Raw genomic sequence first — 12140 nt, forward strand, 5'->3', positions numbered from 1 at the left:
GGAGGGGGGGAGGTAGGGGGGGGAGGAGGGAGGGGGGGAGGGGGGGAGGTAGGGGGGAGGTAGGGGGGGAGCAGGGAGGGGGAAGGGGGGTTTTTTTTAAAGGAAAACTGTATTTTAAAACTTTTCAATAAAAAAAAATAGTCTAGTGTTTGCTTGATTGCAAATTGGTGCTCTGTGAAAAAAGTTCAGATGTGTGCCTGTTGGACCCCAAGCACTGGGAACCCTAATTTATAGCACAGAGGTTTGCATTTGTAAAAGACCACAAGTGAGGATAGGCTTCTAGTGGAAATCTTATTGAAAAGGCATCCATTCTTCTAAGCTGGAAATAATATGGAAGACAAAGGGACTTGCTGGAGAACAGGAGTTCCTAAACCTTATGGCCAAGAGGAACATTTAAAATCTGAAGCGTGTTACTGGCCTCTTATAAAATTGTGGCGATTAAACCTCCAGATCCAAAATGCCCAAGGGCTTCAGAGGTTCTCCTGAAAATACAAGTCATATTTGAGGCACGTGTCCTTAATTATTATGATTATACTTTTCCCAGCCAAGAAAAAATACGAAGCTAAAGGTCTGATGGCAGCATTTTAATGCGCCAAGGTACCAGGCTAAAGAAACTGGTTGTAAGAAACAGATCAAATAGAGAGATCATTAGAATGTGACGTGCCTTTCTCTAGCCTAGCAAATGATAGCTGAATAAGGAGCAACATTTGCCCAAGGTTGTAAATTCACATTGTGCAAAATCATGGCTTAATACAAAGTGGGAATTGATGTAGTCTTGTTTTTTTTTATAGCAGGCCTAAACATTTACAATCAAACCTCACATGCTCAAGAGTTTTCTGCAAAAAATATGACCCCAGGCTCTACACAAGATACTCATTATGTTCTAACTCTTTTCTAAACTAAACGTTTCTAAATTATACTTTCCTTTTAAACTTTTAGGACAGTTTTCAGAATTTCAAGGCAGCTTCTTCATATTCTGGGGATAATACCTTTGATGTAATAATAAAGGGCGTCTATTGTAGTTTTTTTTTTTAAAAAGGAAAATACATTAGATTACATAAAGGTTTTAATTGACTAAGTATTAAGACTTAAGCCACAATTAAAAATTTTTTAACAGATATTAAAGTGACCGGGTTCAGACACTGCTCCAGTACACATTTGCTTTGAAGCATCATTTCTATACTTAGAAGCCAAGATGGATTCTAAATCCTGAAGGCGTTTGTTGCTTCTTCATTTAAGAGCATCATCAAACAGTTGAATTGAAAAAAGCAAAGGTCTACTTTGAGCTCAGTTACATTACTATCTTTGATTATGTTATTAGGGAGCCTGAGTGCTTGTACAACACCAATCACATCTTCAAGACAACGTCAACATGGAGAATTTGCATGATCCTTTGATTATGTGAGTAAAAAAAAGGAAGCAGTACTAATGGAACTGCATTCTACGTTCACAGACCTTTTGTACAGATGAAAGGGCCTCTTTTAAGTAACAGAACCCAGAGTTTTCAAGCGTTCTTCCCCAGTTTCTCTTCACTTTTTAAATCGGAAACTTTATTCGACGTAAATCCACTCTGCTATGTCTTCTAGTGAGAGCAGCTAAAATAAACACGCTGCATTGTGCTCTCGGTTTGAACATTGATAGCAGAACTGAGTTTTTATCCGCGATCACTGGATCACTCGGCTTTTAGGAATTACTCTGCACCCTGGACTTTTCAAGGGGAAGCGATTATATAAAGTTTGCATTTCAAGGCTTTTTTTTCTAAAAAAAAAAATTCAGCAGCAAACTGGAACAGTTCGCGCCAAGGAGGAACTTCCCTTTCTGAAAAGCCATTTCTTTTTTTTTTTTTTTTTGAAGACAAGCTTACTTTCCAATATGCCAGGCCTCTTAACGCTTGCCTCAGACGCTCCGGTTCCATTACCACAGGTTTTACATCTGTATTTATAAAAATCTGAATAAGGGTGTAGGTATGTTCAAAAACGTAAGGAAAGCAGTTTCTTTTGCCAACGTGACTTTGTAGCCAGGAAGCAGCAGATGATAGCAGTCACCAATATGTGGCCTGTTTTCACCAACCAGGTTTTTTTCTCTCTCTCCTGGCTCTCTGGCCTGTCTTCCCACGTGCATAGATGTGCAGGTTGTCCCCAAAAGCTATTTTCTTAATCTACGATCACAGGCTCATCTTCCTCTTTGTTAGCCGTAAGTTTGACTTTTTTTGCTTTAACGTGATCCTTTGAAGGAGAGTCTCCTTCCTGGTTTAGGGATGTAAACTTCATTTTCTTTCCTGGGGTCCTTGGACTGGATAGTTGGGAAAATTTCGCCTGTTGATGAAGCCATTTTTAACAGATTAAAGCAAACGCAAACTTGACAGGGGTGGTGCTTTTCCTGAGTCTTCTCCCTGAAAGTTTTGGTGGCCCATAAAAAAGGCAATATTTTGCTTTTCTCTTGAGTTATGTCATAGGGACGGAAAAGGCATTGCTTTGATTAGGCCAGGGGTAGGCAACCTTGGCTCTTTTATGACTCGTGGACTGCAACTCCCAGAATTCCTGAGCCAGCATAGGGAAACTATGGCCTCTTCATGACTTGTGGACTTCAACTCCCAGAATTCCTGAGCCAGCCATGCTGAGGGGAAAGGGAGAGGTTTCTATGCTGAGCCATGCTGGCTCAGGAATTCTGGGATTTGAAGTCCACGAGTCATAAAAGAGCCAAGGTTGCCTACCCCTGGCTTATACTATAGCAAGCCTTCAAAATATATCCTTTCCTTTATTGTTAAAATCTGAATTTAGCATCCCCAGCAACTTTCTCTCTCCTCTCTCTCTCTCTCGTCTCCGCTCAGGATATCCTGAGCTTTCTTTCCAACTTTTTCTTTCCTTCTGCCTGATCTACGCCCGCCGTGCCCAAAACTGGTAGCAGCTGTCCGAGCTTCCTTCTCCTTGGGCAGGCTCCCGCAGAGCCTTTCAGCCAGCCCTGCTACACACGCATTCAGGGTGGGGGGGGAAAGGAGAGTATAGGGTAGAATTTTCAAACAGGCAGTTCTTGCTACAAGTTGACGGGCACAAGGAAAACTACAGCCACCTCAAAATGCAAATCGCATTGAATTCTGTTACCCTTGGAAGATTCAAGACTAACAGAAAGTGTCTTGGGAAATCAAATCGAAGCAGAAGCAGCTGCCTCTTCCGGAATTCAAAATTATCCCCTCGCTATTCCTGGAAAGGCAGCAGAGCTACGAGTCTTTTCAATTTGTCTCTACCATTTAACAGGTATAAATCACGCAAAGATATGAATAGTTAACATCCTAATGCACTTCTCTATAAGGTAAAGGTAAAGGTTCCCCCGCACATGTGTGCTAGTCGTTTCCGACTCTAGGGGCCGGTGCTCATCTCCGTTTCAAAGCCGAAGAGCCAGCGCTTGTCTGAGGATGTCTCCGTGGTCATGTGGCCGGCATGACTAGATGCCAAAGGCGCACGGAATGCTGTTACCTTCCCACTGTAGTGGTCCCTATTTTTCTACTTGCATTTTTACGTGCTTTCGAACTGCTAGGTTGGCAGAAGCTGGGACGAGTAACAGGCGCTCACTCTGCTACGCGGCACTCAGGATTCGACCCGCCGAACTGCCGATCTTCTGATTGACAAGCTCAGCGTCCTAACCCACTGAGCCACCGCGTCTTCTCTATAGTGAAGATTAATAACTCTGAAGTATACCACAAACAGAATTACTGGATAATGCTGTTAAAAAATAAGAAGGGGGGAAAAACAGTCTCACCTTAGCAGTTTTATTTGTGCCCACTATCCCTTGCATAGTGATAACATGAGCCTTATCTTTCAGAAGGTTAGCTCTGGGTCCTATTTTCACATAGGATATTGTGGCAAAGGCTGTAAAGCTGAAGTCTTCCCTGGAAGACAAAAGTCTTTTGTTAACTGAAAGGAAGGATTTAGGCAGGTTTACAGGACATGCACTAAGTCAGGGGTAGGCAACCTTGGCTCTTTTATGACTTGTGGACTTCAACTCCCAGAATTCCTCAGCCAGCCACGCTGAGGGGAAAGGGAGAGGTTTCCATGCTGAGCCATGTTGGCTCAGGAATTCTGGGAGTTGAAGTCCACCAGTCATAAAACAGCCAAGGTTGCCTACCCCTGCACTAAGATTAGGCACCAACTGCTAAAACCAGCAATTGGTGAAAGAGGTACAAGCACTGTGGTGATGAAGAATGCATGTGGGTTGCACGGGAAAGGGCAGGTTTTAAAAAGCCGTCGGACTTACTTCAGATACTGTTGCAGAATCAAATGGGCAACGATTCTCTCCAGTACCCCACGGGGAAGTTTGGGAGCAGCAATCTCCAATCCCAGTTTGGAGAGACCTTTCCCTAGCCAAGCATCGATCAATTTCAGAGGAGTGAATTTCTCCTTCCTTTGGTCCACTTGCTTTAGAATCATGATGAGTTCCCTGCAGTGCTCCGCCACGTCCATCTTCTCCAGTGCTGAGAGGAGAGAATTAGCACACATGAGCAAATATTATTGCCAAGGTAAGCAAGGAAGATAAAAAGCAGTGATTGGATTCAGTTTCTGCTCTACACATGGGACCTTTTGGGTAATCAACTCCCATGTTTCTACGTACGTGGAAAACAAAAAAATGAAAAGGACAAAAAATCAGGGATCCACCCAGCAGAGTGGTCCAAACAAATCTGGAAATACAGGATCTCTTTGTCGACAGGCCAAATCCCTCTAATTTCTCATACAGTGATCAGCTGCATCAAAGAGGCTCTAGGGCAGGGGTCCCCAACCCCCGGTCTGTGGACCAGTACAGGGCTGCAGCATGCCAGTGACTGGTCCGCACAAACAAGCAAAGCCCCATCCGTGGGATGCAGACAGCACACAAAACCACGCCCCCTCCAGTCCGTGGAAAAACCTCTCTCCACAGAACCGGTCCCTGGTACCCAAAAGGCTGGGGACCTCTGCTCTAGGGACCATGGATTCAGGGCTTCAGACTATGCATCCCTAATTCAAATCCTGCCTGCCAAAGAAAGTCTATGCAAGTCTATCAGTAACATCCTAAATGTTCACCTCCACAAACCAGTCACGTAATTGCTGGTAAACACTTTAAACTGTACTCCGAGGAAAAGAAATGGTAACTAAAAGGCTATTTTTTTTTTTAGATTTTAACACAGCTGGAGGATGCAAGTTACAGAAATATTCCCTGAGGAGCCCAGGATTCTAAATATTCCTTCAGATTCCTGAATATTATTATGTTATTTTCTATGGATGAAAATAGTTCCTCTTAATCTTCTCAATCTCAGCTACGAAGAGAGCTGCTTTCAGATTCAAGGATACAGAGTCCTCAAATTGCCACCATCACAATTGAGACCAGAATTTTGGTTGCTAAGTGGTCAGTTGTTCAGTGAGTCACGCCCAGTTTTCCACCTTTTCTGCCATGGTTGTTAAGGAAAAACATTTAAGTGAATGATGTGGCTGTTATGTGAATCTGGCTTCCTTCGTTGACTTTGCTTGGGAAGGTCACAAATGGCATTCACATGATTCCGGGATTATTATTATTATTATTTATTAAATTTATATGCCGCCCTTCTCCCTAAGGACTCAGGGTGGCTCACAACAATAAAAAATTAAAAAACATAGAAATTAAAGATTAAAAAAGAATAAATAAATAAATAAAGAGCTACAGCTGTTGTCATTACACACCGGCTGCCAAGCACACAAAATTTGATCATGGGGAATGCAGTGACAGCCGTAAGTGCAAGAAAAGGCTGTAACTAACTTTTTTTTTTAGTAACGTCGTATCTTTGAACTAAGCAAATGCTTGTAAGTCGAGGACCACTTCTATTTTAGATAGAAACTGTAAAAAAAATTCTGCCTGTGCATATTTGTGTACCAAGCCTCATCCTGCAGAAGATCTGGGGGGGGGGGGAAACCCTGAAAAATCACCAGATTAAAAAAAAAACACATTCCCCCTCCCCATGACAATGGACAATACAATTTAATCTGGACAAAATTACTGTGACTCAAGTATGGAATATCTCCAAGAAATAGCATTTGTTTCCAAGCTACTGAAACAAAGGATTCTGGGAAGACTCTACTGATGGCTAATCTAGAACAAAACAGAATTAACAAGAGTTGGAAGAGACTTTGGAGGTCTTCTAGTCCAGCCCCTGCTCAGGCAGGAAGCCCTATGCCATTTCAGACAAATAAGTTTTAAAAAAATTACTGGTGCTGGAGCATTCACAATTTCTGGAGACGAGTTGTTGCACTGATGAATTGTTCTGTTAGGAAAACGACAGTTGAACGAGTAAGGAATGTGAGATGCTTTCTAATTCCAATTCTGGTATATTAGGAACTCAGAGGCAAAAAAGAACCATAAAAAAGGGGTTAACTAAACTCATAAACCCCTTGCTCAATTCTCAGACAGGCAGATTTCCAAAGTGATAGAAAAGCTGATTAGGAAGATACTGCAGAAGTACTCCAGACATTAGGAGTTTCAGTTTAGCGATTAAATCTCAAGAAATTATAGATTAGCGAAGGCGTTTGATATAACCAGTTTACAACTTGGGAAAGAACGGTGTTACCTGTGATTATCACATGAATCTCTTGTCATTTGTGAGATATGAGTAAGTAAACATTAGACTGGGAAGAGTATAAAAAGATAACTCGTGCCTAAGATATTTCTGCTATCCTCTCTCATTTGCATGTGATTCAAACAAATCGTATTACGCAAATGCCTTAAAAAGCCCTGACAGAGAAATACTTACTCATTTGATTTGTGAACGGAGGCTATGCTACGCTAACTTTTATCAGCAGGAAAGTTTGACGATATTCTTAAAAATCTCTAATTGTGCTTGGTGAACCGTTACGCTCATGGCTGAACTAAAGCAGAGATATACAAAAGGATTTCGGAATCTGGAACAATGACTCACGACCAGCTTATGCCTATGCAAATTATCACTTTCATCTTCAAGCTCTTATTAATTCCACTTTGGGAAAAACCAATTTGGTAGCGATTCTCTTCTCTGGGTTTTCTTTTTCCTGCTCTCCCACTTACTCTCTTCTTGGCAGCAGTTATCGCACATTTTATTACAACTGGCAGAATCCCAGGCCTCATCAAAGTGATGAGCTATTTGGACCCGGCGGCATCTGCAACAGAAATACCAGTCAGAAGCAATCAATCGGTCGATACAAGCAACCATCTACAGTCTACAGATAGTCTTTGACTTATAAGCAATCACTTGAGCAACTGTTTGAAGTGACGGCCTGCCTGAAAAAGAGAGACTTCAAGCCCAGATCTGAAGTTCTGATAGTCAGCACCTACCCCGGAGTCACATGACCACACACTTTTGACAGTTCGGCAACATGGCGGCATTTTATTTATTTTATTTTATTTTATTAAACTTATATACCGCCCTTCTCCCGTAGGACTCAGGGCGGTTCACAAGGTTTTTTAAAACAATGCAACATTTGTCACACGACTGCGTTTTACAATGGTTTTTGCCAAAAACTCACACTTATTTCCAGTTTTCGGCCAAACTGCACTGTAGCAAACAATGGGTTGGCTTAAGATACTGCAAAAAAAGTCATAAAATCGGATCGGTCATACTGAGGGACTGCACTGTGATCGTAACTCAAAGACTATCTGTACCAATCTTTAGAGCCGTGTTTCTGAACCTTTTTAAGCTGTCTGAACTTCAGCTCCCAGAATCCCCTAGCCAGCATGCTAAGGAATAATTGTTATGACCATCGAAGGGATATAAATTTAAAGAGAAACCAATATGGAGGGCAGGTACAAATTCAAGTAAGGCAGTATTAAAAGCACTACATTTCCTGCCAGCCAGCCAACCTGGTTACTTTTTTAATAAAACAACAGAACGTCTATAACTGAATCAATTCTATATCACCAGCAGCATTTGGATAGTACGGAGAGTCCTTGATTTACGACCAGTGACTTAACGATAGTTTGAAGTTACAATGGTCCAAAAAAGGGACTTAGTGTTCGTTTTTGGGAGTTCTGACAGCTGCCCTTCCCCCGAGGGCCAGTGGACTGCATTTGGGGCACTTGGCAACCGGCTCACATTTACAGCCGCTTGCAGTGTCCCACAGCCACCTGACTTTATTTACCAGACTTCTGCTGGAAATTGGTCTTTACTTTTAGTTCCCAGCAAAAACTGCCCTTCGGCATATGTTGGGTTCGCTTAACAACTGCTGCCTTCACGTTACACTGCCGCATTTACCGTACTTAACCACCAGCGCAAAAAAAAAAAAGGCGTAAAATCAGGTCTGGTCATGTGGTGACCACAGCTTTACGACTGTCGTGATTTACAACCAAAATTCTGGGCTCAATCACGGTCGTAGGTCAAGGACTACCTGTAATTGCAACACAAGGAACATCTCTCAGTCCCACGCGTGGAAAAAAAACAAAAAAACTACTTGCCTTCCCATATCGTGACAGTAGGAAACCATGCCATACAGTTTCTGTTGCCCCACGTTTTCCATCACCACCATAGTGCTGATTCTGAATATGTCACCAAAGCCATAATACAAGATGCAATCAGCTCTCTGGTCATCCCGACCTGGAATGAGTTTTTTTTTTAAAAAAACAAACAAACACAGATACATACATACATACACACACACACGCTTTCACCCGCAGCTAAGAAACACACATATTATCCTGTTTGGTGGACATGTGATAAAGAATTATTGGGAAAAGATACATACCTGGCTAGAAACGATGTTAGGAGAACATGTTGATTTTAAACCTGAACTTTTTTTATTAGGTATAATGCCAAAAAAGACTAACAAACAAAGCTTATACTTGACTTGGCGGCAAGAATTATATTTGCGCAACACTGGAAATATGGAAGGAATACCATCACATGAAGAAATAATTTTAAAAAGATACTAGAATGCACAGAGATGGACAGACCGACTATGAGACTGAAAGAAAAAGAAGAAACGGACTATTATCAAACTTGGGATTTATTTTACCATTGGCTGGAGGAAAGGATTAGGAATTAAACATGTATTAGCGTGTAAACCCAAGACAGCACGTTGGTTGAAAAACTATCATTGTATGTATGGAAAAAATTGTGTGTGTGTGTATGTATGTACATACATACACACACATACACACATACACACACACACACACACACACACACAGAAAAGAAACACTAATTTCTCCCCAGAATATGTCCTCACTTAAGTATACCTGCACGTCCACTCTCTTGGTAGTAATTTTCCATGGATTTACTCATGGAATGATGTATGACGAATCTCACGTCTGGCTTATCGATTCCCATGCCAAAAGCAACCGTGGCCACCACAACCTGAAACATAAAAGACAAACGGAAATCAGGACTAAGTCATCCCAGCTGAATGGAAAAATTTCTGTATCACAGACTCCACCTGGATTTCGTTGGCACACCACCGCTTGTGAACTCTGCTCTTATCTTTGGGCTCCATATTTGCATGGTAAGTACCTGCTTTAATCCCCAGTTTTTGTAAACTCATAGTAACTTGCTCAGCATCTTTCTGGGAAAAGCAGTAGATAATTCCTGCATCAACAAAATGAGTAAGACTCTTTAACATAATAGAATATAGGCAAAAGAGAGAGTTATTTAACCCATTTAGACTAGCGGTATTCAGCAGGGATAGGCATGTTCCGTGTGTAATCATTCAGCGAACAGAACAGTTGATATTGGGTGATTTATGCTTGAACTGAAACATGCATAAGGGCAGTTTTATTCCTGATATTGGCCAAATGTTGGCTGTTCCTGGGAGAAGGATTTCCTTTGAAGGGAGGCTTAAAAAGGTAAAAGATAAAGATTCCCCCGCACATGCGTGCTAGTCGTTTCCGACTCTAGGGGCCGGTGCTCATCTCCATTTCAAAGCCGAAGAGTCAGCGCTTGTCCGAGGACGTCTCCGTGGTCATGTGGCCGGCATGACTAGGCACCAAAGGCGCACGGAACGCTGTTACCTTTCCACTGTAGTGGTCCCTATTTTTCTACTTGCATTTTTACGTGCTTTCGAACTGCTAGGTTGGCAGAAGCTAGGAGGATTAACAGGCGCTCACTGTTACGCAGCACTCGGGATTCGACCTGCCAAACTGCCGACCTTCTGATCGACAAGCTCAGCATCCTAACCCACTGAGCCACCGCGTCCCTAAAGGAGGGAGGCTTAATAGCAGGAAAAAGCAAAGGTTTAGGGGCAAGAGTGTCAAACTGGAGCGTCGCAGGCTGGACGTATCATGCACAGGCCACGCCCACCCCGGCTCTACAAAGGCAAAAAAGTCACGCTACGCGATCGAGTTTGACACCCGTGGTTTAGGGGTTCTCTTGATCATGATGGCAGTAGATGAGGAGGAGGAGGGGAGGGAAGGATGAAAACATAAGATAAGAGGCAAGCAGGTCAGTGGGATTTCAATAGAATATTTGTAGCTCAGGGTTGAACTGTGGGGTCCTCGGTACTTTCTGAGCTTTGGTAGTTTTCTTGAAGACGTTTCATTACCCAACTAGGTAACATCATCAGTATTAGTAGGGAATGAGGTTTCCTCTCATTTTATAAAATACTGGCTTGCCCTGTCTTGGTGATTCCTCGATTGGGTTATTTACCGTTAAGCTATTTGGCAGTTCTTTAATTGAGTGTTGTTTGCTTCTTGACTGTCTACTGTTAAGTCTTCGTGCTAATCTGTGCTCATCTGGTTGTTGTCGAGAAGGTGTTTTGGTCTGTTTATTTATTTATTTATTTAAATTTATATGCCGCCCTTCTCCCTGAGGACTCAGGGCGGCTCACAACAATAAAAATTAAAAAACATAGGATGAAAAGTTTTAAAAAAGAATTAAACAATAAATACATTAATTACGTGACAATTTTAAAAACCCGATAAAAACCTAATTAAAAACCGTAGTCAGTCCAGATCCGCTTGTTGGAACAACCAAGTCTTCAGGTCACGGCGGAAGGACTGAAGGTCAGGGGTCATCCGCAGCTCTGGGGGTAATTCATTCCAGAGGGTCGGCGCGCCCACAGAGAAGGCTCTCCCCCTGGGAGTCGCCAGCCGGCATTGCCTGGCCGACGGCACCCTGAGGAGGCCGACTCTGTGGGAGCGAACCGGGCGAATGGGATGTTGACAATGGCAGCAGGTGGTCTCGCAAGTACCCCGGGGCTAAGCCTCTTTGGCTTTTTGATTGTCTCTTTTGAAAAGCATGTAGGTGTTGTTTATGTCTATGTCCCTGTCGATGGCAAGTATGCCTGAGTGCCAGGCTTTCAGGAATTCTCTAGCAGTGGGATTTGCTATGATGGAACACTGGTGGTGGCAGCCGATGGGAGAGAAAGCCCTAGGAAAGGAGTAGGCAACCTTGGCTCTTTTCTGACTCGTGGACTTCAACTCCCAGAATTCCTGAGCCAGCTGTGCTGGCTCAGGAATTCTGGGAGTTGAAGTCCACGAGTCAGAAAAGAGCCAAAGTTGCCTACTCTTGCCCTAGGAAGATGGAAGGGGCAGCATTCCCTTACTTGTCCTTTAAAACCAATCCACATTGCTGAAGTTTTGTTTCAGCCAAAACCCAGAACACACACACACACACACACACACACACACACACACACACACACACACACAAATCCACAGCAAGTTCTTAAGAAAGCAATGTGGTTTTTTTTGTTAGATTCAAAACAATACACATTCTCTATTTTGAACACGTCCTCAGTACTCAAATAGGGTGTGGGAAGAGGCTAACAGTGGTGATCTCTTAGAGATGCTAACATATTCTCGGAAGGGATTCTTTAGACTGTTCACCTGAAAGGCCTTTGTATCTTCCATTGATGAGCTTCACAATATCCTCAATGCAATTCTGAGCAGACGATGGCTTCTGACGAACCTAAAATGATTTCAAAACTTTTTCAAAAGGCATTCAAAAATCCCTTCACGTCAGCTAAGCCTTGCATACATTTAAAATGAAAAACAGTCTCTCAGTATGGAATGCTGAGGCCATCTGTTCTAAGTCAGTATTTGTTCAGCTTTGGCAACTAAGATGGGTGGACTTCAACTCCCAGAATTCTCCAGCCAGTGGGATGGCTTTAGAATCCTGGGAATTAAAGTCCACAAAATTTGAAGTTGCCAAAAATCTAAAACACTGTTCTAAGTAAATATCA

At 42.6% G+C, this 12140-nt stretch overlaps 1 protein-coding gene across 2 annotated transcripts in view; it reads right to left on the reverse strand.

The window, feature by feature from the left end:
- Positions 1 to 12140, reverse strand: part of RECQL (RecQ like helicase) — a 123329-nt gene continuing 111189 nt past the window's right edge. For both annotated transcript variants that reach the window (XM_083365304.1, XM_083365303.1), the window contains 8 exons: positions 11785 to 11866; positions 9399 to 9547; positions 9202 to 9319; positions 8422 to 8560; positions 7039 to 7130; positions 4252 to 4468; positions 3757 to 3886; positions 1 to 2315 (listed from right to left, as the gene is read on the reverse strand). In XM_083365304.1, coding sequence (XP_083221430.1) covers positions 2154 to 2315; positions 3757 to 3886; positions 4252 to 4468; positions 7039 to 7130; positions 8422 to 8560; positions 9202 to 9319; positions 9399 to 9547; positions 11785 to 11866 — 1089 coding nt within the window. In that variant the 3' untranslated portion in view covers positions 1 to 2153. The remainder of the gene's footprint in view (positions 2316 to 3756; positions 3887 to 4251; positions 4469 to 7038; positions 7131 to 8421; positions 8561 to 9201; positions 9320 to 9398; positions 9548 to 11784; positions 11867 to 12140) is intronic.

This window comes from Vipera ursinii (genome assembly GCF_947247035.1).
Source record: "Vipera ursinii genome assembly, chromosome: 6".
Taxonomy (NCBI): domain Eukaryota; kingdom Metazoa; phylum Chordata; class Lepidosauria; order Squamata; family Viperidae; genus Vipera; species Vipera ursinii.